The sequence below is a fragment of the Corythoichthys intestinalis genome, chromosome 5 (genome assembly GCF_030265065.1).
Source record: "Corythoichthys intestinalis isolate RoL2023-P3 chromosome 5, ASM3026506v1, whole genome shotgun sequence".
In the NCBI taxonomy this organism is placed as follows: Eukaryota; Metazoa; Chordata; class Actinopteri; order Syngnathiformes; family Syngnathidae; genus Corythoichthys; species Corythoichthys intestinalis.
In genome coordinates this window covers 52,221,396-52,242,950 of record NC_080399.1, presented here as the reverse complement: position 1 = coordinate 52,242,950, position 21,555 = coordinate 52,221,396, and the positions used below count along the sequence as shown (strand labels likewise).

At 38.2% G+C, this 21,555-nt stretch overlaps 1 protein-coding gene across 4 annotated transcripts in view; it reads left to right on the top strand.

Annotated features, from left to right (window-relative positions):
• The first annotated feature begins 4,819 nt into the window (after positions 1 to 4,819).
• The window catches only part of hydin (HYDIN axonemal central pair apparatus protein), a 166,371-nt gene continuing 149,635 nt past the window's right edge, over positions 4,820 to 21,555 (top strand). For 2 of the 4 annotated variants that reach the window (XM_057837184.1, XM_057837182.1), the window contains exons 1-9: positions 5,019 to 5,278; positions 7,496 to 7,615; positions 7,809 to 7,943; positions 9,162 to 9,361; positions 12,482 to 12,606; positions 15,019 to 15,208; positions 15,469 to 15,583; positions 20,959 to 21,058; positions 21,373 to 21,491. In XM_057837184.1, the coding sequence (XP_057693167.1) occupies positions 5,129 to 5,278; positions 7,496 to 7,615; positions 7,809 to 7,943; positions 9,162 to 9,361; positions 12,482 to 12,606; positions 15,019 to 15,208; positions 15,469 to 15,583; positions 20,959 to 21,058; positions 21,373 to 21,491 (1,254 nt within the window). In that variant the 5' untranslated portion in view covers positions 5,019 to 5,128. Of the gene's footprint in view, positions 4,850 to 5,018; positions 5,279 to 7,495; positions 7,616 to 7,808; positions 7,944 to 9,161; positions 9,362 to 12,481; positions 12,607 to 15,018; positions 15,209 to 15,468; positions 15,584 to 20,958; positions 21,059 to 21,372; positions 21,492 to 21,555 lie in introns of those variants that run through there. The other 2 variants (XM_057837183.1, XM_057837185.1) reach the window with 2 other exon arrangements.

Genomic DNA, 21,555 nt, shown 5'->3' with positions numbered 1-21,555 from the left:
CTGTGTTTCAATAAAGCAGTGCCCTGGACATTTGATTTGAATTTACACAAATAAAGGGGACATTATGTAATCGAGTGGTTTAAAACAAAATTGTGTTTTGCATCCTTGTGTTGCCTGTTTATCTCACTGTCTGTCTCTCTGGGGGAAAAAATGACGTGGGAGCTGGGCTCTCGCTACAAGGGCTCTTTACTACTACTTCCAACTGAAGACATACAACTTTGAGACTCACTGGAACTCTGGGGAGTTTCATTTGAATGAGGGAAAGTAAAATAAATACTTAAAATTACATTATAGTTATTTCAATGAGTAGTAGTTGTTGAAGGCACACCTTAGTAGTTTAGTGTCCTCAACTGTTCAGAGTAATATATACCAGTACTTTCTTTTCATATCGTGGTATTATGGTTTGCCCACATCTCAGCAAGTAAAATTTCCACAATTTGAAACCATGGGGCTATGCTACTGACCAGGCACGATTAACCCCCTAAATCTTTTTTCGATTACAAAAAATCTAATCAGGTTGAGATTGAATGATTATGTTGTTTATTAGGTATTTCATGGTTGAATTTTATAGATTCCTCTGTTAACGCTGAGTGCACGAGGACCAAATGTGAAATGTAAATCACCCCAAAATTAAAGGAACAACAACAACAACAGAATATTTTTTTCAATGAGGCTTGTTTTAGTTAGTCTTATGATATATCCTTTACACCCCGCTATGATGCACCTATCAATTGAAAAGTTTCCTTTGGTTTGGAAAAGATTTCACATTCACAGAAATAATTGCTAGAACTGATATATTACTGATGTCGATATGAGTCTCACACATCTGAAAAGTTTTAAACAAGTCACATTTCCAGTATGCCTATGCATTTACATCTTTGCAGACACATAGACAGCGTACAGTATGCACAATTGATCTGTACAGGAACCAAATCATGGCAGAGTTGCTATAAATACCCTATGTCCCAGTAATTCTATTGGCACTGCTTTGTTTTTCAAAATGCCTCTACTTTCCTCTGAACACCTTATCTTCAAACCAAGTTTTTTCTTCCTGTCTCCCCCTCTTGTTCTCTCAAGAGACAGCTCAGTGCTCAAGCGCAGCAGTCTGAAGATGATAAGCAGTTGCTTGTTCATTGTCAGCCTGACCCAACAGCCTTTTTTTTCTCTCATAACAGTGCAAAACAATGGAACTCATTTGTGGTCTTTCTCTTCTGCATCTGTTCTCAAATGTGTTTTTCTTGCTACCTGTCCAGCACTTTGAGACATTCATAGTCAACTACAAACTGTCTTAATATGATTCTTACAGTAGGTTTTTGCCAATCACACTTCTCTTTGCCAATTTGTTTACTCTATGAGATTGATTTTTTTCAAGGACAATCAGGTAGTCTGACCTTATCTGAAACCTTCACTCCTCTGCAGGATCAAGCAGCTTTTCAGACAGGTAGAGGACCAAAGGGAGACAAAAGTCCCCCCCCCAAAAAAGGACTGAACAGGCAAGAGTGGAGCCATGTGGGAGAAAACAGCTATAACTATGTGTAACAGTCACAATGTAAACTTTCAAGGGCATTTGTGTGAAGTGCTTAGTAGTCAAAAAATGTATACACCCGCCCATTCTGGTATTAGTGAGAATTAAAGGATTAGTAGGGGGGAGGAATATGGTCGAACACCACTTTATGCTTCAGCATCGTCTTCAAGCAGAAGAAGTCAAGGAGTTTTTTTTTCTTGTCTGTCATTGTCTTGAATAAAACTACATATAATGGTGTCCAAAAACTAAAGGTGCACCGATACCGATACCAGTGTCGGCAGGGATGGGGGCCATCTGGCCCGAAATGGTGGTATTGCTATCGGCGAGTACCAACAAAGAGGGCGCTGATACCATTTACCGGTCCGGTATTATAACACTTGGCCACAGCCTTTTTTTCTCCTGACGCTCACTAGACTCTCTGTTGTGTGATGATACGTGATCACTTTGCAGGCCAAGCAGCAATCACTATTGGCCTGCTCCAGACCAATGAGAGCGGGCCAATAGCCGCTCTTAACCAATGCCGGGGCAGCTATTTCATAGTAGGATAAACAAACTACGAGACGAAAATGTCGGTGCTCTGGATATATTTCAGTTTATAATCTCCATCGAGTACAATAACTGCATGCAAGATATGCGACCTGAAAGTTTTGAGAGGTGGAGTTAAATCAGCCAGTTTCAATACCTCGAACCTGATAAAACATTTGAAGACAAAACGTGAATGAACACAAAGAGTTTGAGGCTACAACAGCAGCAACTGCTACCAAGTGAAAGGTCAGCTCATTTTGTCTACTTTTATTATCTTTTACTGAGAGAAATGCCAGAGTAATTTGAGACCTGTTTTTAAAAAAAGGGTTGGCACCTTTCAGAAATAGAAATAAGGGACACCCCCCTCAGACTCACACTCCCCCCCAATTCGGAACAATTCCTTATTTAAAGGATGGGTGGCAAGCCTATTCAAAAGTGCTGTAGAAGTAAGCAAAGTAAGTTAAGCTAAGTGGCTAAGTGTGTGTTGCTGCTGGTGCACAGAGAGGGAGGCTAATAGAAAGACAGGATGCTGTGGTCAATTATTATTACTTATAGCTTCATGAAAGTTGAACTGTTTGGCCTTTGAGAGCCTTACCTCAGGGTTTAAAAAAGTTCATTCATTATTCATTCATTGTATTTTTACTTTCTTACTGTTGGGTTGGAAGTATACATCTTTTAATTTCACAAATTTAGCACTATTTTGGCCTTTGAGAGCCAAAGGTTTATTTAACTATTGTCACCCATACCGGGTATACAATAAAAAGTTCTACGGGATTCATTTTGGCGGAAAACACAGACAAGACTGAAAAAGCAGTTTCTGCTCTTGCACCCCTCTTTAAAATAAATTGCTGTATTTTAAGCCAAAAGAACTGTTGTGTTTGATAGAATAATATGTCTATATGCTGCAATAGCAGATTCATGGCGCATTAAGCCCCCGAACTATTTTTAATTTGTCTGTTTTACCCTGGAAACCCCCGTTTACAGACGTCGCACAACCACTTTTGTTTCAACCCAGCCACAAAAAGAAGGTAAGTAATTATATTTCTTATTCATCAATCATTAATTGATATCTAATATTTCGTTTAAAAAAAAAAAACGACTTTAAAAAATTATTCACTCGCATATTTTAAACTCTTAAACAAATTACATCACAATGAAAAAAATGGTGTCTGTTAATAAGTCACGGATATCTACCTCATAACTATGGCTTAATTTTTTTTTTTTTTTTTTTTGGTACTGTTACATTTTCCCCGATATGTTAGATGATAAATAATCGATCCAAACAATGAAAAATTGGGAAAAAAAAAAAAAAAAAACGTTTAAAGGGTAAATATATGAAAAAGAACATCTTGACCACTCCTTGATGTCTGCGATTTCTGCATCGCGACCCTTGTTATATTACCATGTTTCACCCATAACATCCCCCAAAGATCTGGCTGTGGCCATTCACATCTGTGTCTTGACACTCGATGATACATGCTACATGGAGTTTTTGGATCGAAACAAGGTAAGCGATAATATCACGTTAAAATCATGGCGTCTTTAATGCTACTCTCGCGTGCTCTCACCTCCAGTTAGGGTTTCGCTGTTTAAAAATTATTGTTTTTTTAAAAGCCCTCCTGTTCAAATTTTTTTCCTCCAGAAAATTGAGATTTTAAGCTTTCCAATGATGTATCACACATACATATAGGACAATTTTGAAATGTGGCCAAATTGCGGGTCTCAGAGCGGAACTTCAAGTCACCTGAGTGTTTTCTGCCATATATATCGGTATCGGAGGTATCAGTATCGGCGCCAAAAAAATGGTATCGGCGCAACACTATCAAATACCTATTTACCAGCAAAGACCATTCTTTCCAACCTGCCTTCTTAACCATTCGTCACATCATTAATTTCACTAAAAGAAACAGCACTCAGATTTCTCATTGCAAGGTTATTGTTCATACCAGTGCAACAGACTCCTTTTGTTTTTGTGATTGTTTGTTTCCTATACGCAACATTAAAGTTAAATATATATATATATATATATATATATATATATATATATATATATATATATATATGAAGTGTATTTCATTTTTGAGTTACCCAGTGCAAGATGATCCTTTTCAAACTGGATTCTTGCAGATGTGGTTGTCCAAAGTCAGGCTCTTTGATATCCATTTACCCCTTTTCTAGTCTGAAGTGACACTTTAGTTTGTTTTTATCCTAAAATGGATTATAAAGTTGAATGGACATTTGCTTCAATTTCTTTTGAAATTGCGCCATCGCCCTCTAGTGGAAATTTACAAACATTGACTGGCTGTCACTGCCAGTCTTCAACAGTGACGGTCTAAAATGAAGGATTCTTCAATGAAAACGCTTTTTTTTTTTTTTTTTTTTTGACAGTAGTTACTTAGGCAAAACCTTTTTTTTTTTCTCCATAATATGGCCTACTATTAGCGGTAATATTTAGTGTGAATGACGTGTTCATGTTCTAAATCTACAGTGATTTAGAAAAATAATAACTCCACTGCTGATTACTTGTTGTCTTTGTCATGAGTTGAGGGATACGAACCATGCTTGTTTTCATGACGTCTGACTTTCAGGTCAGTAACTATCTTTTGCTAGAAGGCAGGAGCCATGTTTTCCTCGCGTGTCAATAACCACAGCGTGCGTGCACAGCCACCTGCATTGAGGCGCTTGAGCAGATGCTGACCAATTGTCGCACGTGTTACTGAATAGTGTCGCGACTCTATCGCCATGGTAACAACACACAACTAACCAAAACTGAAGTTGGAACACGCATTGTACAGGCGGGTAAGACTTGTTACTTTTCGTAGTTATTTTTTTCTTTTCATCTTTCTAAGCTATGTCGATAACATTTGTTTGTAAGTAGTGTTGTTTGGCTTTTATGTGATATCTTCCTCGATTTACACAATCAAAGAACACGTTCATATAACCACGGCTTTAGCTAGACGTTTGATGTGAATGTGGGGAGAGTTTTCTATTGTAGAGTAGTTAGCTAGACATAATTATGCGACTTGTTTCCTTGTAGTAGTGTTTTTTTTTCAATCACAGAGTCATACTGTTAGTTTAATGCTATGTTTTGTGCAGTTGTTGCAGGTAACGCCTCATGTATATACTCAGAAGATGTTGCAGTCTAGAAAACTGCGCCTGACAGAGGCAAATGAAATGCATCCACCTCAACTTCTAGAACTACTTGACCCCGGCACAACCCATCAAAAAGTAATACTGAACTCTTACGACCATTGTGGCTTGTTGTTAATGAACTTAAAGAAGTTTTTAAAAGTTAGGTGAATTTTGTCTTCCAATAATTACTCCCAATTATACTTTGTTTGTTTTTAAAACCAGACAGCACATACTCAACACAGTACAGTAGCCTACAGATGATGAAAATGACTGTTCAGAGTAAAAAATAAAACATACACAATACCATAAATGTTGCTTTTTAAAGAAAAAAAAAAGATAATAAAAATGTGCACCAGTCTCCTGATTAGATAATAGGGCAATAGATCTACTACAATTGTGATTGTGTGGTGGGAATGCTGTGAAATTAGACAATGAACATACACATAGCAGTAATTCGATCTGGTCCTCTGAGCTATGTACCTGTCTATTGCCATGAATTCTTGTGAAATAACACATTTCTCCTCCTACAGTCAAAGCCAGCACTGGCTTGCATTTTTTTCTATACAGAAAAATAAATATATACTAATGATAAATATTCCAATTTAACATAAATGATGACATCCCCTTATCTATGCAACACAAAAATCCATTCATCAAGACGGGGGCTGCAGGTCAAGGCCGGCCCAGCCTATACGCAGACTATGCAGCTGCTTAAGGCCCCTGACCACTAGGGGGCCCCCAATCTGGCAACCTCCTTTATACGTTGTTAATAGAGCATTGTGAATAATTTGGCGCGCATTGCCGTTCATCTATGCAAACATCCATTTTCTTGTCATTACAATCTTGCAACCTGGGTAGTGATGTTGAACCTGCTTTGCAATGATTGGTGCTCAAACTTGCTTGGAAAATAGATGCACGAATATTTCGAACAGAATTTATCTTTCTGGAGCAGAGAAACGAAAGAAGAAGAAAATTGGAAAAGAAAAGAAACAGCAGTATCAAGGTAATAGAGCATGTTGTTGATGTTGTTGTTGTGCAAGACACTCCGACTTGAACATTGTTGTCAGCTGAGCTTGTCAATACATCGTGCTGGTAATTGCCATTAGCCGCAGGGCGAAGGCCCGGAGCGAATCAAGTAAAGCCGAGCAAGTTGTCACCTGTCGGCAATGGCAAATGTACAGTTTCCGCTGATTGTAGTAAAACGAAATATTGGCATAATATGCATTTGAAATGTTGGGCCAACAATATGGGCCCCTTGGCATTATTTTGCTTAGGGCCCCCAAATGCCCTGGCCCTGCTGCAGGTAAACGCCCTGTTGGGCGGCTCCCCCTCTGCTGCTCATTGACCCAATGTAGGACTCGCTCAGCAACAGTAGATTTGCTAAAGGTATACAGACAGACTAAAAATTATACCTGTTTTTTGGTACTTATGCCTATAAGCGACACATTCTACCCTCTTACTAAAGCGCATGTTTACACCTGTTCACAAAATTCCCTTCAAAGTGGTCTAAAACAGGCTTTCGCTAGGGACAGATTCGCCCTAGTCTAAATTTAGTGAGCAAACAGTAATATGGCTCTTATGTAAATAAAGAGGCTCAGTACATTTGTAATGAATTTATCCAATTAATGTTAGGTTTCCTTGGACACTCTCCAGCCGGTCTCTAAACAGAGGTCTGGTTAAACAAGTGGAAGCTTTATTCGCACAGATATCTTGTGTTTTAAATATATGTTTCATTTATTAGGAAAAAGCAGCAAACAGGAAGCACGCCTATGCTACCGATGAACATAGTGGTGCTATCTTTGGCTAATTATATTTGCGCGTGGACAACATGTGGGGGGCCTGATAACCGCGGGAATGAGGTGGGAAGGTGAGTCAAAAAGAAATTTTAAGGGGGGGGGGGGGTAGCATACACAATTCAGCAATGAGGGGTGGGAGAGACAAAAATCTTTTGTTTCCTAATAAAACAGCTGCATTTAAGCTGGATTCTGGAGGAGAAGAGAGCACATCTCCCCACCCGATTTAGTTTATATAACTTTCAGGATTCTTTTTTTTCCTGCAATCTGGCCACTAGAATAGAGGGTGGACCACACACCTCAAGAAATGGCCCTGCTGTGCACCCTCACAGCGCCGCCGGCCAGCAGCCGCTGAATCGTCTGTTCGTAAAGTCACCTGTTTTTACATCCCACATGTATGTGGTGACATTTTAGCCTGCTTTAACAACCTACTACAGAAGTAACATCATAAAATACTAATTTCCAAATAACTCTGTTCTGAAACCAAACGTTACTACATGTGTCACTTGTGTGTCTGCAGATGCCTTTGGTGGATGTAGAGCAATCACTTTTTCAGCCCCACCCTCCAGAGTTAGTCTTTCAAAACTTCACGCCTGCGCAGTCTTACAAGTTACCGCTGCAGCTGTTTAACAATGATAAGGTGTGTGCTTTACTGAACAAATAATCTGACAACATTCTAACCTATATTTGTAACAAATGAGCAGAGAAACAAACATGTTTGGCCCCTTTGTGTTTCTGTATGTTTAGTTTTGGCGTCCTCCAAGTTGTATTGTTCCTGTGTATTTGATGCTCTGTTATAATGTTTTAGTAACTGGTGGTTGCTTCTTGTAAAGGTATCGCGGCATGTCAAGTTAGAGCATCAGGAGTCTGCATATTTCCAAGTTGAAGGTCCAAAGGAGGCAAAGAGTAAAGTAGCAGCAGGACTGTCAGTGAGCTTCACAGTCATCTTCACTCCTCAAGAGAGCAAGGTACTTTGACTTGCACTAACATGTTGTCTATTTAATTGCATTTTTATTATTATCATATATCTATTTTGAATATTACCGTATTGGCCCAAATATAAGACGGCCCTGATTATAAGACGACCCCCTCTCTTTCAAGACTCAAGTTTGAAAAAAGACTTTTTGAACACCAAATTAATTTTTATACAGAAAATAATTACAGTACATCTGAAACAAATGATTATAACAATATATTTGAGAGAAAAAGCATGTTATTTTGCCTCACTCAAATCTTAATATCTGAACCTTTAAATATGTAAACTAAAGTGCAATCACATTCGTGATTGAATGGCTTCTGGTTTTTGAAATGTAAATAAACCAATCTATTGTGATAAAACAACAAAATTGCAATAACTGGATTAACCATCAAAGTGAGGTCTAACTGTAACTGTAGTCTTGAAACAAATCTGAATAAGGAAAAACATTGCAATAAAATACTGCAAACAGGTTAAACTTGAGATTAGCTGAGATCTGTCATGACAGAACATTACTCCTCTAGTTCAGCATTCGCTTCAATGATATCTGGCGCCATCTAGTGTCTTGTATGGGTATAATGTCTAGACCCCGAATATAAGACGAGTCGACCCCCACTTTTTCAGTCTTATTTCAATGCAAAAAACACAGTCTCATATTCGGGCCAATATGGTATTTGTACACTTTTTATAGTTCCTAATATTTGCTTTAGCCGTTAATGTTTAAGGGACAGTCAACAACTTTAAGTCTTAATTTTCTTTTATCCTCCATTTGGACACTTAGAAAAACACTCTTAAATGCAAAGTTAACACAGGTAGCACTGTGTTTACAACTTGTTCAAGAGTAATCAACAACTTGAGTGGTCTGCACCCACAATCTGAACTGAGGCGGATGTTGCCAAGAAAGTGTTTATTGGCTGTCATGTTGTTCAACTGCTCTGCCCCCTACTGCATGGCACAAATACTACATCGTATTCATACGGACTGGTGACATCCTTCGACCGGAATCAAGCTCTGTTCATGTGAACTTAAATCTGTAATGTGGCATTTTCAGTTGATTTAGTTGTAGGGTGTCCGCGTAAACGGGCCCTAAAACTGAGCTGACTTGACCAGTGCAAACTTTGGAAGGAAAACAAATTTTAAAATCTACAGCGTAAGCCGTAATAACAATTATTTATTTATTTCTAAAATCCTCGTTTAATATTCTTCTTAGGACTACCACCACAATCTAAGTTTTGTGACAGAGCGGGAGCAGTTTAAGGTGGCAATCCGTGCCATTGGACCAAGAGCCAGTTTGAACTTCCGTGATGAGTTGCATTTACCTGACTGCCTCGTGAAAGCCTCCACACAGAGAACTCAACTTGTACGCAACCTGGGAGACCGCGTAGCCATCTTCAAGTTATACACAAAGAGGTGACTAGTACTCATGTTAATGTTGTGAATTATTGCTAATGTTCTGCTCACAGGGAAATTTCAGCATTTACATTCAAACTCAGTCTAACAGCTCAAATACTGAATAGCTTAAGCTTTGGCTTCTCCCGTCAGCCTTTTTCTTTTTGGGTTGAACTAAATGTAAACACAAATGAATGCTGTATATTTGGATCTGTCACGCCTGAAAAGGAAATAGATAATGAAAGAAAAGAAGAATAGCAGTATAGTCATCACCACAACTGCACCATAGGCAGAGTTTGACTTTTGGGGCAGGGGGGCACAACATGTTGATGACCCCAAAACGCAGTTTCAGCAATAAAATTAACTTTTAAGAATATTTACAATAATAAGTTGACAATGAGCGTTTTTTGTTTACCATCATTCTTGAGGGGAATTCTAAATCAGGCTGCTTAGGCAATACTTATCACCAAGATCGTCATCCATTGAATACGTTACACCCGCCGTTGTTGTGCCAATGTAGTTACTCAGGTCAAAAATCGTAGCCCCTGGGCGGAGCCATATGGAGGTAGATTTGTGTCTTTATTATTCAATCAAAAAAAAGTTGCTTCAAAAAAAAAAAAAAAAAAAAGTTTCTTCAATCAAAACATGTTTTCAACGAAAAAAAAGTCCCTTCAATAAAAAAATAAAATAAAAAAAGCGTTTGAATGCAAAAATACATTTTAAAGTACAAAAAATGCATATGAAAGCTATTTTTCTTTGTTGTTTTTTTTTGATTGAAGTCAAGTTTTTTTTTGATTGAAGTAATGTTGATTTGTGTTTCGGCCACATTTTGGCTGGGACATTTTTGTCTTTATTATTCAATCAAAAAATAAGTTGCTTAAAATATACAGTGGGGAGAACAAGTATTTGATACACTGCCGATTTTGCTGGTTTTCCCACTTGCAAAGCATGCAGAGGTCTGCAATTTGTATCATAAGTTCTCTTCAACTGTGAGGGACGGAATCTAATACAAAAATCCAGAAAATCACGTTGTATGATTATTAAATAATAAATTTGCATTTAATTGCATGAAATAAGTATTTGATACATCACAAAAATCGAACTTAATATTTGGTACAGAAACCTTTGTTTGCTATTACCAAACGTTTCCTGTAGTCCTTGACAAGGTTTACACACACTGCAGCAGGGATTTTGGCCCACTCCTCCATGCAGATCTTCTCCAGGGCCTTCAGGTTTCGGGGCTGCTGCCGGGCAACATGGACTTTCAGCTCCCTCCATAGATTTTCTATCGGGTTCAGATCTGGTGACTGGCTAGGCCACTCAAGGACCTTAAGATGCTTCTTATGGAGCCACTCTTTAGTTGCCTTGGCTGTGTGCTTTGGGTCGTTGTCATGCTGGAAGACCCAGCCACGACCCATCTTCAGGGCTCTCACTGAAGGAAGGAGGTTGTCAGCCAAGATCTGGCAATACATAGCCTCATCCATCCTCCTCTCAATACGGTGCAGTCATCCTGTACCCTTGGCAGAGAAGCAGCCCCAAAAAATGATGTTTCCTCCTCAATGTTTCACGGTTTGGATGGTGTTCTTGGGGTTGTACTCATCTTTCTTTTTCCTCCAAACACGACGAGCCGAGTTTAGACCAAAAAGTTCAATTTTGGTCTCATCCGACCACATGACTTTCTCCCATTGCTCCTCTGGATCATCAAGATGGTCAGTGGCAAACTTCAGACGTGTCTGGACATGCACTGGCTTCAGCAGCGGGACCTTGCGTGCGCTGTAGGATTTTAATCCATGACGGTGTTATGTGTTTCCGATGGTTTTCTTCGAGACTGTGGTTCCAGCTCTCTTCAGGTCATTGACCAGGTCCTGCCGTGTATTCTGGGCTGATCCCTCACCTTCCTCATGATCAGTGATGCCCCACGAGGTGAGATCTTGCATGGAGCCCCAGAACGAGGCAGATTGACCGTCAACTTGAACTTCTTCCATTTTCTAATAATCGCTCCAACAGTTGTTACCTTATCACCAAGCTGCTTGCTTATTTTCCTGTAGCCCATCCCAGACTTGTGCAGGTCTATTATTTTATCCCTGATGTCCTTACACAGCTCTTTGGTCTTGGCCGTTGTGGAGAGGTTGGAGTTTGTTTGTTTGAGCATGTGAACAGGTGTCTTTTATACAGGTAACAAGTTCAAACATGTGCAGCCACTTCCGGTAATGAGCGGAGAACAGGAGGGGTTCTTAAAAAGAACTAAGAGCCGAAATATTTTCTAGTTGGTAATGTATCAAATACTTATTTCATGCAGTTAAATACAAATTTATTATTTAAAAATTATACAATGTGATTTTCTGGATTTTTGTATTAGATTCCGTCCCTCACAGTTGAAGAGAACTTATGATACAAATTACAGACCTCTACATGGCTTGCAAGTGGGAAAACCAGCAAAATCGGCACTGTATCAAATACTTTTTCTCCCCACTGTATATATATTTTTTCAAAAGGAAAAATCACTTCAATAAAAAAAAAGAAAAATTTCAATCATGGAAAAAGTTTTTAAATGCGAAAAAATATTTGGGATTGAAAAATTTGCATTTTAACACTTTTTCATCGAAAAAGTTTTCTTTCATTGAAGCAATCCTTTTTGTGTTTGGGGCATATTATGGGTAGGACATTTATGTCTAAATCATTTAATCCCCCAAAAAGTTGCTTCAATCAAAAAAAGAATATTTTCAATCAAAGAAAAAAATCATTTGAAAAATAAAATAGCCTTCCCCTATTTAAAAAAAATTTTTTTTTAGAAAATTATAAGCAAAGAAAATGACCGTCTAAGTTACTAGTCACATGATCTGTTCGAAAAATCATTTTGACCCATTTAAAAAAAAATTTTATAATGGCCCTGGCCCCCCTTAAAATCCGCTTATGAACTGCACCAGTAGCAATACTCCAACAGTATGATATGTATTGACAGTCTAGCTGTAATTGTTTTTACTAGTACTTGAACTCACTGAGGAAAACAATTTTCACAGTGATCTAACTTTCTGTCCATCCATACCCCTTGATCTCTACAAATGAAAACCGATTGTCAGGCAATTTATCAGGTAATTCGAAAGTTAGCCACTGTGTGACCTTTTGATATTTCTATTTCAGTCCTTTTTCAGTAACTCCTTCCTCTGGAACACTTGATATTGGCGAGAGCATGCAAGTCACTGTGGCTTTCAGTCCAATAACTCCAGGAGACCATCATCAGGATCTGTTGCTACACTATGATACCGGTAAAATACATACAGTATTTTTTGAAGAATGATGAATTAACATAAGGTTCCCAATCACTTATGTTTCATTTTTCTGAATTCGGAGTCCAAGAACAAACATTATACCAGATAGTAATAACAATAAAATGGAGAACAACAGACTAACTAGGTGATAGTTAACGTGACATACGAACAGTTATTCAGATAACTATAGACTAAACATCACAATAAAATCTGGGTCTAAATCTCACTCCCAAAACAATTTTGCCGACTCTGGAAGAGATGGCCTGCCAGAGCGCACTTCCCACAGCTGCTAATATGAAAACAAACAAACAAACAAACAAACAAACAAACAAACAAACAAACAAAAACAATGAGGCAAAAAAGTATTTAGTCAGTCATTAATTGTTCTAACACTTAAAAAGATGAGAGAGGCCTGTAATTTTCACTTTAAGTACACCACAACCAAGGGCTTAGGTTTGCATAGGGACGGTAGGAACATAACACTACCAACTTTTCAGGATGCTCAAATTGTCCCCACCAACTTTTACGCAACCTTATTTGCATTATGTAATTATTTCAATTATATAGGTAATTTAGATTGTCTTCCCATGTTGTAAGGATACAATTAACCCTACCATTTTAAGTGAATTACAGTACTTGCAATATGTTCAGACTTACATTGACCCCTTTTCACTTGCTGAATGTTCTCATCCACCCCCCCTCAAATGCAAGTTTGATTGGCTGATGACATGACCCTCCACACACAAGTGTTCACAGCTAGTGTCGTGTCAAATTTTTCACTCTGATAATATTTTGCTGCCGAGCTTTTGTAGTGGTGAATAAGCACTCTTTTACTCTCAATGTTACCCGAAGGTACTACATAAACAAGTTACATCATAAACATACACGTGTAACATGAATATGGAAAAAATAATGCCTAAAGACACGGCGAAGACATTAACAGTGAGAGAGCGCCGTGCAGTTGAGTTGTGTGCAGCCACATTACAGGGTGTGTCTGAGGAGAACTTTTCTACATGTCTGTCCATGATCAAACGTAAGTAAATGTTCCTTTCTTCATCGAAAGTTTTGTAGTGTTTACTTTGGAACCGCTGCATTCGCGGCCATTTTCAACATTAGCAGAACCGTTTATTTTTTGAATTCCTGGATAGTTAAGAGATGATTAACAGGTTTGAATTTCTTGTGTATGTTAATATAATTTGTGTTCAAATATTGCAATTTAGATTTGCTTTTAAAACCCAGACACTTATTCTGGAAGTTTTCAAAATGTTTCTTTAGTAGTTTTTGAAAACAAAGTTATGAATCGAACGGTGTACCACCTAAACCAATACATATGCACTGCAAAACATCACCTCCTTAAAACTGGGGGGTGGAGGTAACTTCCCTTGTTTTCAGTGTAAATCTCCTAGAAATAAGTGAAATTATCTGCCAGTACTTCAAGTAAATTTTACTCACTTAGATTCCTTGAAATAAGAAAAATACCTCGTTGAAAATAAGCTTAACAGACTTATTTTAAGCAAAAAGTTTGCATATTTATTATTTAAAAACTTGTTTGTCAGAAATGTTCTTAAGTCAAGAATAGATATTGTTCAAAACATTTTTTGAAAGTATTTTTTCTTGATCTAGATGAAAAATGACTGACTTTTAGATGTATGGCCTTAATAAGAACAAATACTGTTGTAATATTTACTTAAAATAAGTGGAAGAATCTGACACATTAATCTGTTAACTAGCCTTTAACACTCAAAACAAGATGGAGAAAATTGTTCGACTAGATTTAAGAAAAAATATCAGATGTTATTCTGGAACTTTACAAAATGTTTCTTTACAAGTTTTTGAAAATAAAGGTTTGAATCGAACGGGGTATCACTTGAATCAATACAAATGAAAGTAAGTATAAGTCAATACAGGTTTGTTTTGCATTAATCATTTAGCCTATCAATTAATTAGGTTCATACTGGGGAGAAATGTAGCCCTGACCCCCGTTAACCCAATATGTTTGATTTTAATAATGTCCCGTCCCCAGCAAAAAGTGTACATGCAGGTTATGCTGTTCTATCGTCCCTACTAATATTGAGACCAAACCTACGCCCTTGACCTCAACTATGAGATAAAATAAGAAAAAAATCCAAAAATCACATTGTCTGATTCTTTGAGACTTTATTTTATGCAGATTATGAATGAAAATAAGTATTTGGTCAATAACAAAAGTTCATCTTAATACTTTGTTACATACCCTTAGTTAGCAATCACAATCAAATGTTTTCTGTAAATCTTGACAAGGCTTTCACAAACTGTTGTTTTGTTTTTGAAATTCTAGCATTAGTTTTATTTTCTGAATATCAATTTACATTGTACTGTTTTTTTGACTTGTGTATTAATACACCGACACACACGTGTTCCTCTGCTCAGGTGAAGATGTACACATCAACCTACATGGTTTCTGTGAAGAGCTGAAGCTTAATCTTATTCCTGAGCACCTTAACTTGGAAAATACCTACATCTCACTGTCCAACACACATACGGTATCCCTTACAAACAGTAGTGATACCACTCTTAAATACTTCTGGAAGACATGGTCAAGCCAATCAGAAGAGAACCAGTGAGTATACTTTTGAATAGAATGAAATCATAGAATGCTTCTGACTGTCTGCACTTCTACCCAATTTTTTTTTTTTTTTTTTTTTTTACTTTTTCATGTACTGTTTTAACTGAGACAGAGCTCCTGCAAACAGTCTGTTGCTTTCTGCCATGTATTATGACCCGTCGTGTGTGTGTGTGTATATATATGTATATATGTATATATATACATATATATATGCCTTTTGTTACACTTTGTATTGTTTTTCATCTTATTTTTAGGAATTGCTCAATGCACGAGCAGCAGTTGCTTATTCCCTGCCAGTCTGACCCCACAGCCAATCATCGAATCGACATTCTTTCTCTCTCACAAGGGTGCATAACAATAGAACCAGCGGTGAGTATTTGAGACTTTTTGTCCCACAAAATCAATCCTTTCCCCACCTTCATACTTTATTGTCTTTTGGACTTTAATAATTGCAAAGACCGTTATTCTTGATGTTTTTTTAATGACATAAAAATCAGCTGTAAGTAAGGATGGGAATTGATAGGATTTTTACAATTCTGATTTCATTATCAATATTGCTTCTTTATCCATTCTCTTATTGATTCTAATTTGGGGAAAAAGAATAACAAACATTTTAATTGGCATCTAGTTTGTTTAATCAGAAATCACAACCTTACAAACTCACAACAAGGTCAAAAGAGGCCCTAAGCCTCGATGTTAACTGTGGCAATATGTAACTGTGGCAAATAGACAAGAATGTGTAACATTTTCCTGAAACATTTTTGTAATAGATATAAAAAAAAATCCACCTTTTTAAAAAAGCCATTTGAACTGATAGCATTTAAAAATAATAGTTAAAAAAAAGGTAAATCCTGTCAAATACAACAGAACAGTGCGTAGTGCAAATTTGCAAAATTAACAATTCTTTTGCAGAAAAATAAGCATGTTTGCTTTTTCAGATAGGACTTATGGTGTCTCCAGCAGTGGAGAACACCCTCTCAGATGGGGTGGAGAAAGCCTGCACACACAGAAAATATTCAGCTTGTCCAGACAGCAGGGCAGAGTATCTCTTTTGTTGTCCCAAATATTAACAAGTTCATAATTAGGTTGTTGTAATTACATAAGGACGGTTGGATCTGATACAATATAAGAGGAATTTTAGCACAATCCTCCGTTAACTTGGATTTGTTAACTTCCTAGACATAGCTGGGGTACTCTATGGAAAAGCCTTTTGATACTGAGTAGAATAAAAGTGATTTGGGACCAATGGGACCATCTTATCTCGAATTACGGGCGAAAATACGTTGATAGCCTGTAGTTGTAACTTGTAGGTGCATTTTGGGATGTAATTTGGAACATCCACTTCCGTTAGTCGTAGCAACACAAAAATACCACCATCGGATGCAGAGGTATATACTTTTGTGTGAAATCAGTAGTCAGATTGGCCCTACGACCCACCAAATTCAAATTATTCCAAAAAAAACACTAATTGGCGACTACCGACCGAAATGAGTATTAAAATTGCTAATAAAATCGTTTAGGATTATTTTAGATGCATACTGTATATGTCATATTTTTCTTATAGAGTATTCTACGAGGAATACGATTGAGCCATTAATAGACTTTTTTGGGGGGGAAAATCACCATTTCTTTAAGTTGTCTCATGAATAATGACCTCGCCTGTGAAAATCAATGCAAAATCACTCGGCGGAGGCTCTGCAGATAGTATGAATAATCACATATTCTTACTAGCTGAATCGAGCGTGTGTAACATGCGCAAATTACGTGACATAATCCGTGCTGCTTGGAATTTAACAGAGAATCGTTAGATATACTGTCAAACGATTCCATGGAATTGAAACGCACGGAACCGGTGTTCTGCAAAAATCTGCTACATCGGCGAAACGTCCTACATTGGTCGAATTTGACACCCAAAGTACTACCCTGCGCTCTAAACTTGTTTTGTTTGGATGCATACAGGAGTAACGTACTGAAAAAATCCCTGCAGAAAATACTTAAATGTAGTTATATCAAATAAGGACGGTTCAAATACGCTACGTGACTAATGTGGTCAACTGCTTCAAAGCTTAACAAAAAAACACAATGGTTAAAAGTATGAGAGGGTAATACATGCAAAAAGTATCTTTGAGGCAGTGAAAAGGTTCTAAATAACTAAATAAAAACAAAAATAGTGAGTACTCGCCACTTCTAACCCATGCGTGTGGATGCATGCGCAAGCCCGCTGAGCATTGTGTAGGACGTTTCGCCGCGTAGTAAGGAATGGCCGAACACCGGTTTTCTATAGGAACCGGACCTCGATTCCCATCCCTAGCTGTAAGTGCGCTTGCCATCCAAAATAATTGAGGCTACGTCTACACTAGGAAGAATAATGGTCTTAAACGTGCAATTAGTTAGACTATATGGCATGTCGGGTACACTAATGTACCTCTTCTCTGTGTAAGTTCTTGCACTAAGTAGGTAGCCGACTAATATTATCCGCTGCTTAATATAGACGAGTGTCTCAGTATAACAATCGGATACAAAGAAAGTGACGTCATGGAGCGTGCCATCACCATTTTTAGTGCGGCATGACGGCATTGTAAACAATGGAGTCGGAAGATCAAGACGTGGCATTCCTGATCCTCCTTTCCATAGTCATTGTTTACAGTTTGTCATCTAGATTCCAGAGTGTAGAACAGGTGTTAGGAACTTATGTTTTGCGAGTCATTTCTGGCTCTCTTGATGAGTGCATCTGCCTCACCGGCAACCTGTAATTTTAAATGTGGTACCGGCCGGCTCGCTCGACTTGAAGGAGCTGTGATGAGCTGATAATGCATTCACACATTTTTCTTGAACCTTCAAAAGTAAAGTCGCAATAATATGCTCCAATTCTGTACCCAATGGTGGTGGTCCTATCTTGGATTACACGGAGATGAGCGTTATTACAGTGCTCGACTCCCGAGTTGTCTCCGATCAGCCAACAGCGGGTCGGGCCCCCTCAACTCAATGCAGACCGAACTGGAGTACGGGTATATAAAAATGCGTAAGGAAAATTAAACCACGAAAGTGAACTGCGTGGTAACCCAAGTAGCAGAGGCGTGCGATCAGTTCCATTTTCAAATCTGTTATCACTTCCTGGACCGCCACTGTTATGCACAAGCTCCTGGTTGCGGTTTCCACTTACAGGAAATATACGCACACCATATGTTTGTATTTGTTAATTTCCAAGTGGTGAGTGCGCAACTGATCATCGATTGTTACATCCCAAGTAATGATGTCTGGCTTTCTTTGTTGTTTTCAAAAGATTTATTTGAATTACAACTTGGCGACTGCTCGTAAAAGCCAAGTGTGCGCTCAGTCCTTTCACTTTAGCACCCATATGATGCGTTCAAATCCGTTCACGAAAAAAACAGTGATCACAAAACAAAGTTCCCGACCCCCTTGTCTAGAAGGTGTATTAATTTCGAAATTTCCTACTGGCAAGTAATGAGTTTTCGGTTCAGAGGTAAACCACGCGGACGTAATACATGAGGCTTCTCTCTACGCATGCGTATTTTGCACAAATGCAGCCGTACCTTGCAGAAGTGGGGGGGGGGGCCTTAAACACACCTTATATGTAGTGCGGACAGGTATAAAAATGGTTGGCAAAAATAAAATTATCAGTCCTAGTGTAGACGTAGCCTTAGCTGTTGTTTGCAAATCAGCCTCATGATGGTCATTTATATGAATGAACTCGGATGCTGGTCTTTCATCAAGGGGAAGCTCAGAGTATGTCCTCCTGTGAGTGCTTTGTGACGATGGAGGGGCTCAGTGGCACCCGCTGCTCGGTAGGGAAAGAAACTAGAGTGGTCAAGTCTTCAAACACAAGCAGCGACAATTAAAACAAAACAAACAAAAAAAAAAACAGAAATTGAAGCTACATTTTTCGCTGGTTGTTTTTAACAAAGCAAGTGTCGTTAGGATGATTATGAAAGTCTCCGGTTCAACTCAGAGAAAAGGAATGAAAATTGAAAAATGCCTCCCGTGGATGTTGTGTGTGTGTGTGTTTTATTTCGGCGATCACCGTGGATCGGTTGAGCCGGCTCCACCCATTGACATACAGTGCTGCTCAAAAGTTTGTGAACCCCCTCAACATTTTGGAATTTTCTATTATTTCAACCTGATTTCCTAATCAATCAATTCAGTAGTTTTTTTTTTTTTTTTTTTAACAGTTGTGTTGTCGAGACTAAATTAAAAAGAGTTTTCATCAACTGATGTAGGTGCAAAATTGAACTGTTTGGTCACAACCAAAACCGCCATGTCTGGCGAAAAGTCAACACTGCATACCACCAAAAGAACCTTCTCCCAACAGTGAAGCATGGAGGTGGGAATGTCAAGATCTGGGCTTGCTTTTCATCCTCAGGACCTGGACAACTCCACATAGTCCAGGGAATCATGAATTCTGAGGAATATTGTCAAATCCTAGAACATAACCTGACGCCATCTGTTTTGAAGTTAAAGCTTGGCAGAAGGTGGATCATGCAACATGATAATGATCCAAAGCATTCCAGCAATACAACCAAGGAATGGCTGAAAAAGAAGAAGATTCGTGTTCTGGACTGGCCCAGTCAAAGTCCTGACCTAAATCCCATTGAAATGCTGTGGCGGGACCTGAAGCGAGCAGTTCATGCCAGACGCCCATCAAACCTCTCTCAACTGACTGCGTTCTGCAAGGAAGAATGGGCAAAAATCCCCCAAAGTAGATGTGAGAGGCTGATTAGTCACTACAGAAACCGTTTGGTTGAGGTAATCTCTGCAAAAGGAGGCGCAATATCCTATTAACTGAAGGGGTTCACATACTTTTGCACACATGATATCTGAGTTTTTCTTAAATCAACCACTTTTGTTAAATAAAGAATGACAATATAACTATTTCTTTCGTTTCAGTCCATTATTTGGAATGTCAGTATTGTGGATTTGGGTATAACTTAACATTTAATAAGGTTATTTTAGGTTTTTTTACAAAAAATCTGACCATCGCTGTGGGGTTCACAAACTTTCGAGCAGCACTGTAGGTGGAGAATCGAGGTAATTTGGGAATTCACAAGCCGTCCCCAAACCCGCATGTATACCAATGGTGCTGCTGCCATCCTGTGGATGTTAATACGACAAGACCACTGATTCGCTCATTTTGTTGTCAATAAAAAAGGGATTCAGCCTCAAACAGATCATCCAATCATTATTCAGAGAAGCAGGGCGTCCAGGCCAGCCGAGCCCTGCCCACTGTCCATCCAGGGCAGGATAAACTCAGCCTTAGCCAATGACTTGTCTTGTTTCCCTGTAGTGGAACCCTTCACTCTCAACTCTGAAGATGCACAGCATCCAAACTGTTTAAAGGACTGTGAAGCTGCGCAAATAAATGAAAAGCAAGCAGCATCTTAGCCAGTAATAAGAAGCTAATTCTGAACAAAAGTTGAGCGCGTTGTAGTGCATATTTAGTCAATTAAATGAACTATACTATACATTTAATCACTTATTTTTTGACATTTTGGGGAAAGCTGAGCTTCTCTTAGAGGAATCGCCACTGATGGACTTAAATCCACTGGAACCTCACAATGCCTTAATTGTTCGGATAACTCCATGCCCATTCTTATGTCATGCTGGTCATATATAGCTGATAATTCCATGCCATTTTTCCCCTTTTTAATCTTCATTTAGGGAATTTTATCACTCTGTATATTTTGCCTTTAATTTGAAACGCTTTATCCCCGATTTCCTTGTCACAGTTGGGAGAAATATGGCCAAATACCACAGCACGTTTCACGATTGTCTTCAAGCCTAGTGAAGCCAAACTATACCAGGAAACCATATATTGTGATGTCACTGGTAAGAGCTTGGTTGTAATTCACACTTAACGTACTGGGTTTAACAATTAAATGATAAATTCTGCTATGGGTTTAACTTTTAACATACAACAAATATGGAAAATTTCAATAGATATTCATTCCACATTGACATGCTACATTTAAATATAAAATATTGTATACATTATCTGTACATATAAGAATAGAATTTCTAAATTATTTTAATTGTGGCTTTTTTTTTTAATATATAAATCACTTTTTTGTTTTCCTTAGACTGCTTTGTTTCATGTGTGATGAACATTTTTTTTTTTTATGCTTTTTACGGCGTACCTTTAGGCCAAAAATCTTACATGCCTCTGAAACTCAGCGGTGAGGGTTTGGGACCTGCGATGCAGATCAACTGCAACCTAATGGATATGAAAAAAATATTCATCGGTCACACTGTCTCTTATGAGGTAAAGGTTTTCTAGCCTAGAAACATGTGTGTTAGTCAGTGCATGCTAAGATTGTTACTACATG